General features: G+C 41.7%; 2 protein-coding genes across 2 annotated transcripts in view; both read left to right on the forward strand.

Moving 5' to 3' along the window:
• Positions 1-14,624, forward strand: part of LOC306695974 (E3 ubiquitin-protein ligase SMURF2-like) — a 53,020-nt gene extending 38,396 nt beyond the window's left edge. Inside the window, exons 10-20 of the mRNA XM_079159433.1 lie at positions 34-192; positions 1,193-1,246; positions 6,328-6,541; positions 8,502-8,605; positions 8,693-8,807; positions 9,104-9,282; positions 9,933-10,070; positions 10,230-10,350; positions 10,459-10,660; positions 11,289-11,364; positions 11,461-14,624. Of these exons, the coding sequence (XP_079015559.1) occupies positions 34-192; positions 1,193-1,246; positions 6,328-6,541; positions 8,502-8,605; positions 8,693-8,807; positions 9,104-9,282; positions 9,933-10,070; positions 10,230-10,350; positions 10,459-10,660; positions 11,289-11,364; positions 11,461-11,560 (1,462 nt within the window). The 3' untranslated portion in view covers positions 11,561-14,624. The remainder of the gene's footprint in view (positions 1-33; positions 193-1,192; positions 1,247-6,327; positions 6,542-8,501; positions 8,606-8,692; positions 8,808-9,103; positions 9,283-9,932; positions 10,071-10,229; positions 10,351-10,458; positions 10,661-11,288; positions 11,365-11,460) is intronic.
• A 1,405-nt stretch (positions 14,625-16,029) lies between these two features.
• LOC306696116 (uncharacterized protein) lies at positions 16,030-18,742 on the forward strand. The gene is made up of 5 exons (XM_079159638.1): positions 16,030-16,177; positions 16,969-17,047; positions 17,338-17,419; positions 17,528-17,594; positions 17,764-18,742. Exons 2-5 carry the CDS (start codon positions 16,997-16,999, stop codon positions 17,972-17,974), a joined length of 411 nt encoding a protein of 136 aa, XP_079015764.1. The 5' UTR covers positions 16,030-16,177; positions 16,969-16,996; the 3' UTR covers positions 17,975-18,742.
• The last annotated feature ends 105 nt before the right edge of the window (positions 18,743-18,847 follow it).

Raw genomic sequence — 18,847 nt, forward strand, 5'->3', positions numbered from 1 at the left:
TTCTTTCTAATGGTTTCCACCGTCTTTGTTCAGGGACCTAAGCAATGTGAACTGTGAGGAGCTGGGTCCACTGCCACCAGGCTGGGAGATCAGAAACACGGCCACAGGTCGCGTCTACTTTGTCGATCACAACAATCGAACAACGCAGTTCACAGACCCGCGACTATCTGCTAACCTGCATCGTGTGCTCAAGTGAGTGTGTAAATCATTGATGCTTTGGGCCCTCAGGACAGGATATTCAAGGCCATCACTTGGCTGTGGTTTAGATTTGTGTTACCAAGGACACAGAAAAAGTTGCTGTTTGCACAGTATTTAACACTTTAACTCTTCCAAAACAGAAATGGTCAAATATGTTGCTGTATACACATGTTTAACGGTCCCCTCTACCCTGAGAACTTAAACTAGTGGGGACAAAAACACAGAGAGAATAGCTGTAAAACAACTGCAGCCAAGGTATTATAAATTACAGCCATTTACTTTGAAGCCATTTAAAATACCACACACCCTCTAACAAGCTCAACGTGCAAAGAGTTTAATTTATTTGGCAAATTAAGGCAAATGACCTGGAAAAGAAAATCCGACATTTTTCTTTAGGGAAACACAACAAATGAGCCGATGCTTCTCATTGTGCATCTTTTATACGTTAATGCTCTAAAACACTGCAGACACACAACTGTATTGTCGGTCTTGGTTTGGATTTTGTTAGTAGGATTGTTATCAGCTTATTGTTTTCAAAAAAAAAATAGCTTTACATTCACATTATTCATCCTGGAAGTGGAAATGATGACTCCTGTCTGTGGATGCTGGAATAATCTGATCACTGATGGCTGTTTTGGTTTCGTTAATCTCACTTTATATTTTTTCTCTTCCTCTTTTTTTTTCCCCCTTCCCCTCCTCCTTTGTTTCTGTTTTTCACACTGACTCTTTGCTATCTCTTCATCCATTTCCTCTCACTGTATTTTGACTTCTTCTGCTGTTCTTCTCCTTTTCTTGTTTATCAATCAACCTGCATTCTGTGTCTTTGTCCCCTCTGTACTGCTGCTCTTTTCCTCTTCTTGTCCCGTCTGTCCTGTTTAATCCTGTCCCATGTTGTTTTTTTAATGCTCCAATCCTCTTCTCTGTCATTCACATTATTTTCGTGCCCTTTTCTCCTTTGTCTTTTCGTCACTGTTCTCCTGTTTTCCTCGAGCAGCCCAAGTCCAAATGGTTCCCGTGTGGCCATGGACAGCCAAAACACTAACCTCAGGTAACCCCCACACACACGCACACACACACACACACACACACACACACACACACACACACACACACACACACACACACACACACACACAGGTAATTGTGCAGACTTACATGTGTGTTCACATACTTGCATGCAGGCAATACACTGTGTATGCACTTGCACATGTTCTATGACATGCGTGCATGTGAACATTGCGATCAGCACACACAGACAGACGTTTTCGTACACTCGCCCCAGCCGTCTGTATAAAGCAATTTCAGCAGGCAGTCATTCAAAGCTTCTCACACACACACACACACACACACACCGTTACCCTATTAGCAAAAATGCTGACTGAGATACTTTTCCACAGGGAAATGTCCAACGTGTATTGTGTATATACATGCATAACCTTCCTCAGGGTTGACTTTCATGTGGATGTCATTCAAGTTCAGCACGCACGCCGCACGCACACACACGCACACTCGCACACACACACACACACACACACTGGCTGTCTGTCTGTCTGTCTGTCTGTCTGTCTGTCTGTCTGTCTGTCTGTCTGTCTGTCTGTCTGTCTGTCTGTCTGTCTGTCTGTCTGTCTGTCTGTCTGTCTGTCTGTCTGTCTGTCTGTCTGTCTGTCTGTGTCTGGGGCTGTCAGTCCGTCTTTCAGTGCGTTTGTGCTGTCTGTCAGCAGTCTGCCTCCACTGAAGATAATCTCGTAGGCAGCTAAGCCAGCAGAGACGCCTAGTGAGGCTGACCCCGCTCGGGAAACTAATACTAAACGCATGTTAGCACAGCAGCTGTTAGCTTAGCACCAGTTTTCATATAGATTCTTTTGCAGTGTGTTAGCTCTTCTACTGAGTAGTTTAGAGAAAATGACAACTAGCAGAGTGGTGATATTTGTATGGAAGGAACCTGTGAGCAATGCAAATCCCTGATATGATAAACTGAATTCTAGGATTGTTCTTCGTGTATTTTGGCTGTCCGGGAGCTCCGTGTACTTTTCGCCTGCCAGTGTGTGAGGCAGGAATCATTAGAACAAGAGGAACACAGAGAGATGTGGAGATTTTCCCCCTTTGCTTTTTTAGTGCAAATTCTTAGTCAAAACCCCTTTCAATAACAGCGACTGGCACGACGGACATGTTTGGGAAATCAACATCTGGTCATTTGGTCAAATAGTATCCATATGTGTGAGTTGAAGCTCAGCTATGTTATCCAGTCAGCATCATTAACTGCTTGGCTGAGACCTTATTAGGAGACATTTGAAGGAGTCCAGACAAAGTTTTAGAACTTGGAAAAGGTCAAAATGAACAAGCCAATTTCTAATGCAGTTTTCTGTGATACACACTGATTAACAAAAATAAAAACAAACTCTGTCTACAGTCACAGTGTCACAGCATTAAATGTGCAATGTCCAACACTCTTGAAACATGAGTAAAGTAAGTAAGTATTTTCCTCAGAGCAGTCTTAGAATAGATTTGCGTGGCGCAATTTAAATGTAGGGCTCTTAACATTTTATTGGGTTTGCTTAATGTTCTCAACAACAGACATAATGTTGGATTGTTTACTGGGTGAGTAGCCAACTCTAAACACCTGACGCACCGACAGCATGCCCATAAACAAAAACAACAGCAAGCAGAATTACACTGGCCACATGGGGGGTGCATGGAGGAGACAGCAGCCTGTTAACACATACTGGACGTGTGCGTGTGTGTGTATACACACAAACTGTAAACTGTGGACAATTTTTTGGGGTAAGAACAGAATTGAACACTTTTGGATTAACCTCGTATCTCTTAACCCACTTTGTTTTTTACTGGGTGCAGCTTTTACCCCAAGTCTGTAGAAACGGTGTGTGATGTCTGTAAGATTAGATGTCGTGGAACAGATTTGACATTACATCGTTGTGAGGCTGCTGTGTGCACCTCAGCCTACTGATCCTCCAGGAGGCATCTCGGTGTGGAGGTGACTCAGACGAGCCCGTTGCCGTTGCCCTTAGACTAATGAAGGCCTTGACTTGTCAGACAGTCAGACACGGCTACATTACTGTGGTCTGCCACACTGTCTCTCACATACTGAGCTTCCTCCTTTGCACCAGCACATAGTGTATGTTTGAAAGATTACATCAGTGTTTGCTGAAGGTATTTTTAGTTGCTGCTGGATTCAGGTTTAGTGGGCATCAGCAGGTATTTTCCCAACCAAGTTATAAATCTTCATGACATTTATATCAATATTTGTATTGGATGTTTTTAGAAGAGATTATATACTATGGTACATTATGGGTGTGTGTTTTATTTAACATAGGAAAGATAAATATAAATGCAAATTATAGTGTGTGTGTGTGCAATATATACAGTATTTGATATATCAACTGTACTTTTCAAACCTCCCATGTAACTTGATGGTACAGTCAGTTCCAGTCATCTAAAGCATGTATTTGTATAGCAAGGTAGATCTGTCTGCATGTTGCATTAAAGGGCCGTCTGTATCGGAGTAAACGGGAGTACAGGGCCGTGGTCTGGCTAATTGAAATCTTAAATCCATATTTTTATTTGCATGCACAATTTACTGCACTGTGCAGTCGGCGCGAACTGCTTTTTTGCCGTCATATATGCCGTATACATTATGATTTATAAGTCAAAATAAAGCAAGAAAGTATCGCAGATGGTTTTCTCCAATTTAAACATTTTGCAAAGCTTTCATTCGTTATTCTCGGGAAGAGTTGTCAAATGCAACATATTTTTATCAGAAGCCAGTGTCTGCTGCTTGTTTCCTGTACGTCCTGTATTTTTTTTAACCAATTGAAAGGTGCTGATGTGGTAGTTTGGTAGGTGGGAACAATGTTACACAGATCACACATCTATTGGCCAAACACAAACATTGTCCAAATAAATAATTCTGTACACGCATGCATGCGCACACACACTTTGACTTCACTGTTTGGCCAACCTCTCTGTCCTCCCCTGCTTTTCAGGCAAGTGTAAAAGAGCAATGCAGCAGCTGATACTCAGACTCATAAAGGGCCCTTTGATTCTCTAGGCTGGGTGGGGGGGCAGAGTGGGTGTGTTGGGGTGGCTGGTGTGACTTTAACACCACTACACCTACCCAACACTCATTACAGCCCACCTGTGGCAGCTGCCATGAAAAAGAAATACACTTTCTCTCACACACACAAGCACCCACTCTTGTGCATGCACTCCCTCACCTCTCACACACACACACACACACACACACACACACACACACACACACACACACAGTCTGCCTCCCTGCAAATACAGTAAGAGGATGGAGGACTATCATGACTCTGCAGGTTCAGGTGCAGTTGACCCAGTTCTGGCAAATGTTCACTCCTTCATTTCTTGACTTCTTTAGCTTCTGCTCCTTCCACCTTGGAATAACAATTATAAAATCCTTTTGGCTCTGATATTGAATTTCAAAGTTATATTTCTCCCCAAGTAGTATTTTACTCGAGCTGTCAAACCAATAGGAATCATTTCTCTCTTTTGGCTCGGGCAGATTTTCAGCTTTGCTGTGCTTATATTTTCTATATTTACCATCAAATATGCAGAGCTCGTCCCGTTTGGAAACCATAGACGACGAATTATGTCGAAACGTATTTTTAATTACATTGTGCCCTCAGAAGGGGGGAAAAAAGTGCGCTGAAATTACGCTTTATTATATGGTTCTTCAGCCTCTCGGCCAAAAGCAACTCATTCGATTTTGTTTTAAGGCCATCTTTTCTTTCCCTCCCTCCCTCCTAAAGTGGTTTTCGGGACTGCTCTGTTGCAGTCTTACCCTTTCTTTGACATGCTAGTGCCTGCCAATAAAATAAATAGCAGCAGACTTGATTATACAGGGATAGACTGGCGAAACACTGCACCCGTTTAGTTTGGAAAGCCCAAATAGTTGAGGCCTTTTTCAACCGACTGAACCAGAGAACCCAAATGTACAAGTGTCGGAATAAGTGGGTGGCTATGTACTGCTACCTTAGAAGGTCTCTCCTTCCTTTTTATACACCAATTCAGTCTTTGTTTAGCCAACCGCAGCCTCGACGCTCCACTCCCAGCAGAGGACAGTAGCTTCTTTTAAAGAAGTCCTCTGCTGGCTCAGCGTCTCCTCACAGGAAAATGAGGGCTGCTGTCCTGTTGAAGGGAGGGATGGATTATGTTTTTACGAGGCCCACCCAGGCATCCCACCACCAACACCACAATGAGGGCTGGAGGAGACCAGAACTACAACATTGACCATGGCACACTTTTGCCAAGATTGTGTTTTATAGTTGTCTCATCTGTTTTAGAATATAAAGGCCCTGAATGGCAAGAGAAAAAAAAGATCAGGAGCTAAAGTTCCTTGAATTTAGTTCCCCGGTCCGCTGTGCAACAGGCGTACTTCCCTGCTCACACCTTTACTACACTTTGCCTTCTTGTCGTGAAAATTGCTAAATTACAAAACAAAGGCTGCACTTCGGCCAGGCAAACATGAACTCTGAGCAATGACTGGAATCTTTATTTATCAGATTATCGTCTGCAGCTAAAAGAAAGACATCTTCAGTGTTTGCTGTAGTCGACGGAAACAAGACTGTATGTTTACAAAAATGTTGGTGTTTTTTCCCCCCTTAACCTTCAAAGTACGAGGAAGGGTGTCAGCTCCAGTGGTCGGAAGATGGAAGTTCCAGTTGTGGTTGGTGGTGGGCAGGGACACGTCTTTATGCTCGACAGCCGGAGTAATGATTGAGGGGAAATGATTCTGTTTAGAGGGGTGAGGGCAGGAGAGGGAATGTCTTCAAAAACGTCCTCGTTCAGCGGTTAGGGGATATTTGAGATGGAGGGGTTGGGGATTTCCCTACAGGACATATCTCTCTTTCTTCTTGTATAAATCTGTTGCCTCAACTGGAGTCAAAGCACCTTAGGTCAAACTGTATAATACTACTGTTGAGGTGAATGGTGACTCGTACTGACATGTTACTCTTCATCTTTTCCCCTCTGTCCTCCTTTCTGCCCTTTCATACCTTGTTGATCTCCCTCCATCTCTCTCCTCCTCCTCAATCTCTCCTTGACTGTTCGTCATACGCCTCCCCTTGAACCACATTATCCCTCCAGTCATCCGCCTCCGCTGAAGGAACAGGGTGGCCCCTGCGTCCCTCAGCAAGCTCTGTCCCCAGCCCAGCTGCCCGAAGAGGCCGAGTGTCTGACTGTGCCCAAGTACAAGAGGGACCTGGTGCAGAAGCTGAAGATCCTGCGGCAGGAACTTTCTCAGCAGCAACCCCAGGCCGGCCACTGCCGCATCGAGGTCTGCCGTGAAGAGATATTTGAGGTAACAGAAACAAACTTATGTAGAGGATGACTTTTTAACAATGCACTTGTTTAAGTAGATTAATGCTCTTTATATAGAAGACTTCAAGAGGAGCACAAACACTACCGCTCTCCATGTGTATAGATTATGAACCACTATGATCCCAAACAAAGTTTTTGTTTGAAAGGCAACCTCAAATTTCTGATGTGCTTTAAACCATAAAAGGAAACGTTGGGTTGACTGTTGAATGAATGCAAATGCATAACTTTCCTTACATTTTTCTATAATGTGCATTGACCATGGGTTCATAGAATCTACCATCTGGCATTCACAAAAGCATCACATGCTGACATGCAAACTGAACACGTCCATGACAACAATAGCAGAATGCTCACAAACGCAGATCGTTGCATTTTACAGGCATTCTTTCACCCCATTTACGATGTGCACCAGAAAAGGGCCCAGGGCAGCACAGAATCACTACTCATAACCTTTATGGTTTCCAGGGAAAAGCAGAACAGAAAGGCCTTCACAACAGCACCAAAAAAGACTTTACTTCTCCTACTCTGTCTCTCTTTTTCTTGCTCTCCCAATCATTTGTTCTACCAAAGCGAGGCATTCTTTCTGGATGATTTCAGCAGCTAAAGAGATGGGGGAGAGGGGAGGGGAGGGGAGGGGGGGAGGAAAGGAGCTAAGGCAGCAGTGGCAAGTATTCGAGGCCAGACATAACTTCATAACTACAAGTTGAGCAATGAAAAATATGACTTCATCCCCCTTCGACGTGACAGCTGTGGAAGGGGAAAGTTAAGTGCGAAAACCAGCCCTGCAGATCCACTTGGGGTTTTCGTGCAGGAACCGGTGCTACAGATCACCGCTGGCAGTGTGTCCACGCAAATGTGTGCATGTACTTAAAATGGTTCTGGTTCTGGTCTGTGTTCTGTGCCACAAGTTCACATACAATTAACACAAATGAAATGTTTCGCTCGGTGAACATTCATCAATGATTCAATGGCGGCTTTCAATGTTTTGTACTCTTTGCACACAAATATTTTTGCTCAACATGTTGGATAACTGGAGTTTAGACTATTGAAAAGGTTTGTGTTTAATAGCGTCTTACAGCCTAATCTCTATCATGCTTCACTGCTGCTGCGTTACTGTTACTGATGTTGTTTACTGTGGCGTGGCCGCAGAGACTTTTTGACTCCTCTGAGAGGACAAAAAGGAAATACACTTACTATTTGTTTAACTAGCCTGAAGGGAGGCTTACAATGAAGGGAGGCAAGGACAGAATTCCCAGGATGCACTGGGATCAATACTCTTTAATAGTAATATTTATTGTTAGTAATATGTATTTTGTTTTAGGTTTGAGTCTGCCCCAAACGTGCAGCATATAAATACATATATATGTGTGTAACTAACTATCATGACATACTTTTTTTTTTTTTCAAGCAGCTCTTCAATGTGCATCTAAATCAACCTCTAATATCAAATGCTTTGTGCAGACTCAAGCATCATGAACAGAGCAATGATCATGCCAAAATGACAAGACAAAATCAATCGTGGATAGTATAGTTAAAACATTTAGAATAACAACAATGGGGAACCGTGTTTGTTAATTGGTTCGCACATTCACAGCACATTCACGTCTCTGTCTGGCTGATGATTGGTCGACTGAAGGTGCTACTGCTCTGGCTGTCACACCCACTGAACACAGTCCAGAGAGCCACATTAGTGCAAATTCACTGAGAATTACTGGCGACTTCCTTCAAGGAGAAAAGTTCAAAGTCACTCTATATGTCGCACGCTGCTTTTATGAAAAGAGGACTCTAAAGTGCTCTTTAAAGTCACCAAATCTAGCGAGAAAGTCGCTAAAATGACAACACTGGTAGTGATGTCCCTCAAATTAGAGTCATGTTCTGAGATAGTAAAGCTCTTGTTCATACTGCATTGTAATACATTTGCTGTTTGTGTTGAATCGTAGGAGTCGTACCGGCAGGTGATGAAGATGCGTCCAAAGGATCTCTGGAAAAGACTGATGATCAAATTCAGAGGAGAAGAGGGACTGGACTATGGCGGGGTAGCAAGGTATTTAGTCACATGTTTATTTTGATGTGGTTTTAAATGCTTATTTAAAGTACATTTTTTCACAGTCGATCCGTCTTTGTGTGTTAGGGAATGGTTATACCTGCTGTCCCACGAGATGCTGAACCCCTACTACGGCCTGTTCCAGTACTCCAGAGATGACATCTACACTCTACAGATTAACCCCGACTCTGCTGTCAACCCGGTATGAATTATTTTGTAAGACATGTAATGATAATGTATGTATCCAGCCAGTCATCAGATGCAGACAGAAACAGGACATTTATTTGTACACGGGTGCTGTTTTGATGTCTAAACTAGAATAAAATGAAATAAAGAGATTTTATGAGAGATTTATGGTTAGTTTCATAATGATTTATTTAGGTAAATGGATCTTTTAGAAGAGCAATGGCTCTCCTCTGAAGCTGTGTAATCTGATATAATAATAAATAAATGATATGAATGACAGCCTTTATAACAACATCCCTGTTTAATGTGCAGGAGCACCTGTCGTACTTCCACTTCGTGGGTCGCATCATGGGCATGGCGGTGTTCCACGGCCACTACATCGACGGAGGCTTCACTCTGCCCTTCTACAAACAGCTGTTGGGGAAACCGATCACGCTGGACGATATGGAGTCTGTCGACCCGGACCTCCACAACAGCCTTGTCTGGATCCTGTAAGACTTTTTGGATTCTAGGCAACCCATTCTTTTTCTAAATTCTCTCACTGGCAACAAAAAGTTGGAGGAAACACGTATGGAAGTGATACTGCTGTGATGATATTTTGTAGATTTGTAAATTCATTCAGAAAGCGGTTGTTTGCAGTTGTTTCATGTCATAACAGGAAAGAAATTCTTATATATATATATACATAAAAAAGCATATACTTAAGATGCACACACAAGCTAGACCACAACTGTCATCTATCATCTATAGTCATCTATTGACTGTGGCGCCCTCTTCTGCCCGTGAAGCTAATGACATCTGATCTCAAAATCTGTTAATTAGTTATCTCTGCAGAGTCTTCACCGACCATGTGGAGGTTAAAGATGATAAATGCTGCTTTTAAATGGAAATAAAATGAATTACAGCAAATAAAAGAAACTTGGAAAACTCAACAGGGGACTAGTTGCTAAAAATAACCACAATAAAACACATTATATAAGCACATTGTACTTGTTGAGTTGCAGATTACTGATGTGTGTCTTCATTTTGTTGGACCGAATCCTAAAAATGAAATTAAGAGAAATAATTCCTGCAGAAGCTGAGAGCCGATTGTTATCGCTGCATACCTTCTCTCTCTAACCTGCCCCTCCCTCCTCTTCAGGGAAAATGACATCACCGGCGTCCTGGACCACACTTTCTGTGTCGAGCACAATGCCTACGGAGAAATCATCCAACATGAGCTCAAGCCCAATGGCAAGAGTGTCCCAGTCACAGAGGACACCAAGAAGGAGTATGTCAGGTGAGCAGGTTCAGTTTCAGCCCACACACGGACCGTACAGCACTGTCACGACAGTAATTCAGTGTCATGGGGATGAATCTGTATTTTCAGTCCCTCAAGTGTTAAATGAACTGACACACTGTGTTTCCCCCACTCACTCCTCTCTCATGTTCTCTGCAGGTTGTATGTGAGCTGGCGTTTCCTGCATGGCATCGAGGCTCAGTTTCTGGCTCTGCAGAAAGGCTTCAATGAGGTTATTCCTCAACACCTGCTCAAATCCTTTGATGAAAAAGAACTGGAGGTACAAGACGAAAAACATCTATTATGTCTTCCAAGATACAGTTATTACCTGAGGTACACTTGTCTCGGGTAGTCTTAATTAAGTTTCCATCTCCCTCTTTAACTTCAGCTGATAGTGTGTGGCCTGGGAAAGATTGACATCGCTGACTGGAAGTCCAACACCCGTCTGAAGCACTGCACCGCCGACAGCAACATCGTCAAGTGGTTTTGGAAAGCCGTGGAGTCGTTTGACGAGGAGAGGAGGGCCCGGCTGCTGCAGTTTGTTACCGGCTCATCGAGAGTCCCACTGCAAGGCTTCAAGGCTTTACAGGGTACTTATCTGTCTCTGTGTATGACGACGTGTCTCTGCGTATGACGACGACGTGTCTCTGCGTATGACGACGTGTCTCTGCGTATGACGACGTCGTGTCTCTGCGTATGACGACGTGTCTCTGCGTATGACGACGTGTCTCTGCGTATGACGTCGTGTCTCTGCGTATGACGTCGTGTCTCTGCGTATGACGACGACGACGTGTCTCTGCGTATGACGTCGTGTCTCTGCGTATGACGACGTGTCTCTGCGTATGACGTCGTGTCTCTGCGTATGACGACGTGTCTCTGCGTATGACGTCGTGTCTCTGCGTATGACGACGTGTCTCTGCGAATGACGACATGTCTCTTAGCTGGCTTTCGATCTCCAGTCCTTAAGGTTTTCTCAATCTTAACTTTAGAGTTTGAGGTCCTGCCCTGCTGACTCTGGTGCATTCAGTGTACACAAGGAGCATATTTTTGAGCAGCAAAAGAAACCCTCTGATGAAACAGTGGCCGTCCTTGGCTAATGCAGCAGAGGCTAGATTAGAGGTGTCAAGACTTTGTTAGCAGAGATGATGGTCGGTAACTTCACAGTGCAAGTTGATGCTGAACTACACCTGACATGTCCCGTTTGTGTTTTGACTGCAGGTGCTGCAGGGCCCAGACTCTTCACCATTCATCAGATCGATGCCAACGCCAACAACCTGCCCAAAGCCCATACCTGGTGTGTGTCATATACACCTGCAGGCACAAAAACAATACTTCTGTCTCTCATAGCTTCATTCATATGATTCTCATTCTTTCTCTCTCTTCTCTCCAGCTTCAACCGGATTGACATTCCGCCCTACGAGAGCTACGAAAAGCTATACGACAAGCTGCTGACTGCGATCGAGGAGACCTGTGGCTTCGCAGTGGAATGAGAGACGCGTTGGAGAGTGTGTGTGTGTGTGTGTGTGACTGTGTGTGTGACTGTGTGAACATGTGTGACTGTGTGCAGGACACTGATGGACTATTATTGTCACTGCGACGCACCGACAGGCTCACTCGGAGCCTGCAGTCTTCCTCTTCTCTCACCGCTCTCCACATTCTTCCCTTATCGATGTCTTGTTTGAACAGCTGCTGGAGAGTCCTCCCGTGTCATTTCATTTGTATGCATTTGTTTGTTTGGGTTTAGTTTTGGTGTAGTTTGTGTGAAATACGGAGAGCAAAGTAACAGCTGTTCAGTTAAGAGCAGCTGCATTTCTTTTCACCAGCTGTGAGTCGTGTTGTGAGTGAGCAGGTTGTTTTTGACGGCTCCTTCTGCATTCGGAAAAAGAAGCGGCACCGCCCGGTCATCTCACTTTGAATATTGTCAGATCAGGAAGTAGTTTATCAACTAACAGTTTAACGTCTTACAAAAGTGTTTTCCCAAATTGTCCCTAGGCATCTGAGAGCAGTGAGTCGCTATATTGTTTTGCAATTTAAACTGATTGAATTGCTCCTTGTCATGCTACTGAATCTTTAACACTGCAGATAGCCATATCTTGCCCTTATTAGCCATCTTAACCTCAACCAATACACCTTCCAATCCTCATGGCGGCAGAGTTGGTGTGCTTTTATTTTGTAGTAGCGCCACAAATTCATCCTACCTCTGTGTAATTCTTTGATATTTGAAGGGTTTCATTCCAAAATGGTGTGTATTGATAGCTAATTCAGATTCAGAATACTTCTTTTTTCTTCTTTTTTTTTTTTTTTTTTTCTTTTGCAACGATGCTTGATAATTAGTCTGATTTTATTACCAGCAGTCATTTTGTAACTACAAAACTATATCATTGAAATTCTTATGCAGACTGTCTTGGATGTGGGTCTAATGTTTTGTGGTGTTTCTGGGTCGAGCTCATGGTGGGTTGTTAAAAACAACGAGGGACGATGGAGGAGTGTGTGAATCTTCTTTTTCTACCCATAATCACTGCAGTGTGGCCATAAACGTGTTTCTGCATGCTTAAACATTCGTATGCAAGGAAGTCAAACTGTTTGTAGATGAGTTCCCCATTTTCTCTACTAGCACAGTGTCCCATATTTAAAGCTGCAGAGATGATTGAACCTCACTTTTCGAGCCTGGTTCTCTTGACATTTGTCTCCGGCAGTTACAAGTATGCATGCTTTTCTTTATTTCTTTTCTTTTATCCAACTCAGAATAACCCAGCACACCCTCCTGTCAGATCATATGTTAAAGGGGCACATCTGTCCAGATGGGACCAGGCTTGATGATGAGCTGTTCAAGGCAGGCGTCTATCGTCAGTCCCATCCTCAGTTTAAAAAGGCAGAAGTATCTCGTTCTCTCTCCCTTGTCACTTTAGAGCACTTTACAAACTGAGCAGCGATGGCAGGAGTGCTTTCTTCACGATAGATTGAAATATATCATTTAATTTGCTATGTGACTTCATTAGAAAAATACGGAGTAAAAAGTATCTACACACCTGTCATTTTTGAGTATATATGTACAAATGCATAGCTATTTTGTATATGGTTGCTTTTTCTTTCTGTTCGATTTAAATGCAAGCATGTCGGTGTCTGTCACAGACCTCTTTGCATTCTCAGGTGAAGTTTTGTTTTTTGTTTTACATTTATTAGGCTAGTGTGTGACGAGAGCTAAATCTGGTTGTAATGAAAGGCTCTGTTTTTCGACCCATGATGGAGCCTAAAGGTTTGGCAGTTCAAAGTGATATTTTGTTTTGGTCAATCGCTTTCACTTATCAACACACACCTTCATAGGAGGACATGAATGGCCATATTTGTTGCTCTGGAGGTCTGTGTCGCTGCTGATTTCCAAACAGCAAAGACAACAATGTTATTTCATTTGCACAGAAGCGGTCTGGTTGCAACATGAATTTTTTTTTTTAAAGCGACAATGCTGATGGTGGCCTCAAACCCTCAGAGCTGCAAATTTTGGAGGTTGAGTGCTGCGGAGCTCCTGGGTGCTACACGGTGAAAATGTTCAACTAAAATGAAAGGTCCCCAAAAACCAGTGAGGAGCAGCGCCATCACTACAGCCTCCATCCAAAGAAAACCTCTCTGCATGAATGGACGCTGAAGATATGAAGCCTATTTATTTGCATAATTATTACTCTTTGAACACTTTTTGAATTGGAAGAATCTGTTAAATGTTCTCTTTTTTTTATTATATGTATACTGCCTGCATTTACTTGTAACCATGAACAGTTTGTTAGCTGATACTCAGAAAGAGTTTTTTTATTTTGTAGTGATCATGAGACAAAACGGAGAAACACAACATGAAATTGTCGTCTTTGTACAGTTAAATAGGATTTATTTGATTTTACCTTTAATTACCGGACTCGGAGGCAGAAAAGAAATGCATTATACATGTTTTTTATTTTTTGCACACATTATGCATACTTGGGCTCCAAGTTATAATCAGACACTTCCTTCTATTTACCGAATAGTTAATGGACTGATCAAGTTTTTTTTTTTTTTTGTAATGTAGATAAAACACCTATATAGATACACATACACACATGTTCTTGATATGCACACATGTATGTTTGTCCAGTGCACACAGTCCACTTCTGCTCTTTGTAACTTTTTGTTGGCACCATGTTTTCTGGCTGGTTCAGTCTTCAGTGCAAAAGTTTTGGGGGTTGAGAGCTTCCAGACGGGGGAAATCCCACTTTTCCCCAGTAAAGCAGCAACATTGGTCAGACATTTTCAAAAATGTAGCAGGTTGTGAAAGAGTGAAGAAAAAAAAAAAAGGTAAATCGTTGCTTTGAACACCTGCTGCAGGAAGAGATTTGTGATTATCCTGATCTGATGAATCTGAATAGATTGAGAGCCAGTTCTGGCCAAAATGATAGACTTCAATGCTGGTTTAATTGGTTACAAACCAGAACAAGCTGTGTAACGTTCAACTCTCTCCTCACTGTTTAAGTACAAATTAGTGTGTGTGAGAATGACTTTATTAAATTCAGTACAAAACAGTAAAAAAATCGTTTTTTTTTTAAAAACGTCACCATGTTTTATTTCCGATCTGTTTTTGTATTTATTATTACAGTATACTGTATGTGTTCATAGTTTTTCACATCAGCTGCTCTGTGAGCGTGTAACTGACACCTGTACAATAAAGAAGCAAAGTAATAAACTTCTTGTACCCTTGCAGAAAGCTGAGCAATAAAACTATGCTGTTTGGACCTCACAGCATTATGTTTTATAGAACCATGTGTACTCCTGTCTTCTTTTGTGCTGAAAGTGTAAAAGACTAAGTGCGTCGTTGAATCTACAACACATTTTATAGGATCGTCATATTTTTTTATTTGTACTTTTTGTAATGTAAGCAGCAACAATAGCTGTCAGATAAATGTAAAGTAGGATTACAGTTTCTCTCTCTGGAATGTATTTAATGGCATAAAATGGAAATACACAAGTAAAACAGGAGTAGCCTTGCCACAAAAACTCTAGGCTACTTAAAGAACTTGTAGTTTTTTTTTACTAATGTTCACCTTTCCTGAAAATGGTCATTTGAATATCTAATGCTGGATGTTATGTGTTTTGAGACATACTGTCAGAAATTCAAAGGAAAGTGGTTTTGTCCAGGAGATATGATGCAGGGATGGGATTTCAATGCCAGGACTGTTTGCTGGATCTGTTCCTTCAATTTACTCAGAGTGTTATCAGCTCTACCAGCAGCTTCTGCTTCTGCCGCTGGAAGGAGGGAAATTAATCACGTCTTGTCTTAGATTTGCTAACTTACAAATTAGTCCGAATGATAATTATTATGATGAAATTATTTATAATGATTTATTTCAATAATGACAGCATTCTTACGTATAAATATTTCTATGGTTTTGTATCAATTGTTCTAATGCAATGGTAACGTATTTACTTAAAATATATAAAGTAGATGTCTGGCTGCCTTTGATCTGTTATGTGTGTCAAAGTTAAAAAGAAATGTTCTGACTTATCGCAGACGGGAGGATCTGAAAAGTCTAAATGGGAAATAACATGGAACATGGTTAATAGAGATAATGGAAGAATTTGAAGACATTAAAGAAAGACGCTTAAGAACTCCTGAAGCAGATGTAATAAAGACAACCAAATCTTGTAATCTCTACAAATAAACCATTGACTATGATACACTAACATCAATTTGAAAGGTGCCATCCTGCATGATGAGAAAGTTATTTTAGTTTCGGTAACGTCATGTTAAAGGTATTTATGGTAACATTTTTATGTAGACCAATAATTCAAAAGCAGTATTGATTTTTCCTCAGAAAATATGATTGTGAATTAATTATAATTTAAAAAAATTGACTGGTCCCAAATTTACATCTGTGGGAGACAGGTGACGTTTGGTTCCTGCAACACCGGAGGTGACGTCAGTCCGCTGTGAATAACAAACATGGTGGATGAAGCTTCCGACAAGTCGGTTATTGTGAGCTCTTCCGGGAACAGGAGGAGGATCGGAGGAAGGCCAGCGAGCAAAAAAGAGAAAGTGACAAAAGACGACAATAACCATCGGTTCAGCAAATACGTTTAGAAACAAGGTGGGATTAAAACAGTCAGAGATGGCTTTAGACTACTGGACATGCTAGCTCTGTGTCGTTGTATCTGACTAATGTAAACTAACGCTAACGTAACACAGCGTGGAAACGTGTTATCAGTCATATCCCGCTATGTGTCCATAAACCCGCTAGTTAGATAACTGACTCTCTGATTGTAACGTTATCTTCGGACCAGGAGCTCTTCTACTGAAACCTGGCGAGACACAGGCCATGTGTGTGTACACGTGCTTTCACTTTAGTACCACTTACCACTGGTAGAATGTAACTAAGGACAAGTACTACCCAAGTATTGCACTCGTGTATATTTTAGGGTACTTTCACTTTGTTCTTGCTACTTCATACTTATAACTCCACTACATCTCAAAGTGGAAATATTGTATTTTTTACTCAAGTAACGTTATATTTATTTGACTACATTTAAAGTTATACATATACCATTCTGAAATGATAATGCATAGTGAGTACTTTTAATTTTGGTTCTTGGGGTATATTTTGATAGTAATACTAGTTCTTTTAGTAAAGTAAAATGTCTATAACAGAGTATTTCTACACTGTGGTAGTACTGCTTTTACTACCACTCTCTCATACCATGGTGCCAACACTTTCTTTAGTTAATGAAGACTTTCTTATTTGACGAAGTAAAAAGTATTTTTAAACTAGAATGTAATGATGAATATCAGTATGACGTGTGAATCCAACAACCTGCTGATATACATGCACGTGAAGGTGTAATGTTTAATGTATAGCCTCGTTTTAATCTGTTGTCTGTTTAGTGAAAGTGTGCATCACGAAAACCAGTTGATGATGAATTCACCAAATGAAGTTGAGCAGAAAACCTTCGAAAATGGAAAGGTAAACGTGACTCAGAAAATGAATGCACATCTTTGGTATTTCCGTCAAATAAAGGAAAAAATTATCCAAATAAAATGTAAACAATATGCATACTTGATGTATGCTGAAATAAAATATATATATTTAAACTATTTTAGATGCCTGTGTGACAAACATTTTAATTTACTCTTTTATTATAATAGAAAATAAGTGTTTTTGATGTAATTTGTGAAGCTGTAGTGTCTGAATGTGCTATATAAATGAAATTGTGTTGTGCCGACGTGTTGCTGCTTCATTTCCTATTCTTAAAGGAGTCCAGGATCAAAGATGCTGCTTGTCAAAAGACAAAGAGTCAAGACGAGTGGAAGACAACCAACCGGTCAGAAAATACAGGCGAGTCACCTTCACTTGAGCAAAGTCCTTCTCCCGCAAAAGAATCTAAAGAGTGCAAGCAAATATTTAACATGTAAAGTAATACGTTTAAAATGGATCCACACCCAGATATTCAGGAAGAATTCATCACCTCGTTAAGCGTGGGAGACGGCCGCTACCTGGTGGATTTGGGGAGGTATGCCGATGTTAATAATACCAAGAACGATTCAAATTGAGTTATTTGTTGTTCAAAATTGACATGTCACCTACTTCCTCATGAAGATTTCCTGAGTTGATACTCTTGTCAACAGAACCCGTTGAAAATAAGCTTGCGGCTACTCACGCCTCGTTTCTGACTCCCTCAGCTCGTCAGAGTTCATCGTTGATGAAGAGTGCATCCTTCAGCTCTTCAAGTCATGCCGGGAATGCAGCAGACAATGTACGGTTAGAAAACGTGTCAAAGGACTGAAGCTCGTGGTGAACCAGGCGTGCTGCTTCTGCGAAAGCCGCTCTAAATGGACTAACCTGCCGGACGATGATGACGACGACGACGATAGTGATTTGCAGATAAATTGAAAAGATACAGCACATGGACAGACCAACTCAGCCAATCAGTAATCCTCGTAGAGCAGTGTGGGACAGTGGCTGTACGGAGATCATGCTGCAGCAGCAATATGTTTTCACAGTGGATTAAGCAGCTCGACTTCTGGTTATTGTCACACGTCGGTGGAGTTTGGCTGTTATTCTTTGGACTGTCGTGAAGCGGTCCTCAACTTCCGTGTATGCTTTTACCATTTTTACTTCCACATCAGAGAACCATCTGATTCAAGCAAGAGGTCTGTTAACCTGCACAGCGCAGCCAAGTGACACAACGTCTTTAATTGGCCGGTAAGACAGTGTTCGAGTGAGCCGAGGCAGAGATGGTTCCCTGAGGGAAGATGGACTTTTCTTCTTACTTCAAGAGGTTCATTCATCTTTTGATTAGCTTCCATCCTTTGCGCCAATATGTATTTTTATAAAACAAGCAGCTGCTCAAACGATTGTCAAGTTTTCAAGCAATATTGAACATTGTTTTAATGCCTCATCCTATTCATTGTGCACATGTAATCTGTAGCAGGATATTCTGTCTGGGGAATGCATGTTCATGCCCAACGTGAAATGCATTATGATCGTATGCCGTCACATCTTGAGGTGATCAGGATCGGATCTTTGCCCGGCCTAAATGCTATCTGTACAGGTTGATTATACTCTTAAAATAAATACTGGCTTTTAAGATGGACACTCTCCCTGCAAAAAAAAACAACTACATCTAGTAGCAGTACCTACTTGCAGAAAGTGAACAGATGGTGTAAGCTTAAATAAACATGTGAGCCACGATTAATAAATCATTTCGGATTCCTGCCCACAATCGAATCAAAACACCTTTTTTGCATAATTTAAGGCCCAGTT

This window comes from Pholis gunnellus (genome assembly GCF_910591455.1).
Source record: "Pholis gunnellus genome assembly, chromosome: 5".
Lineage (NCBI taxonomy): Eukaryota > Metazoa > Chordata > Actinopteri > Perciformes > Pholidae > Pholis > Pholis gunnellus.

Bases quoted from the DNA above. Each gene is read 5' to 3' on its own strand.
- LOC306696116 (XM_079159638.1), top strand. From the start codon at position 16,997: ATGATGAATTCACCAAATGAAGTTGAGCAGAAAACCTTCGAAAATGGA. The intron at 17,048-17,337 runs GTAAACGTGACT...CTATTCTTAAAG, and splicing joins AAACCTTCGAAAATGGAAAG to GAGTCCAGGATCAAAGATGC. The intron at 17,595-17,763 runs GTATGCCGATGT...TGACTCCCTCAG, and splicing joins TACCTGGTGGATTTGGGGAG to CTCGTCAGAGTTCATCGTTG.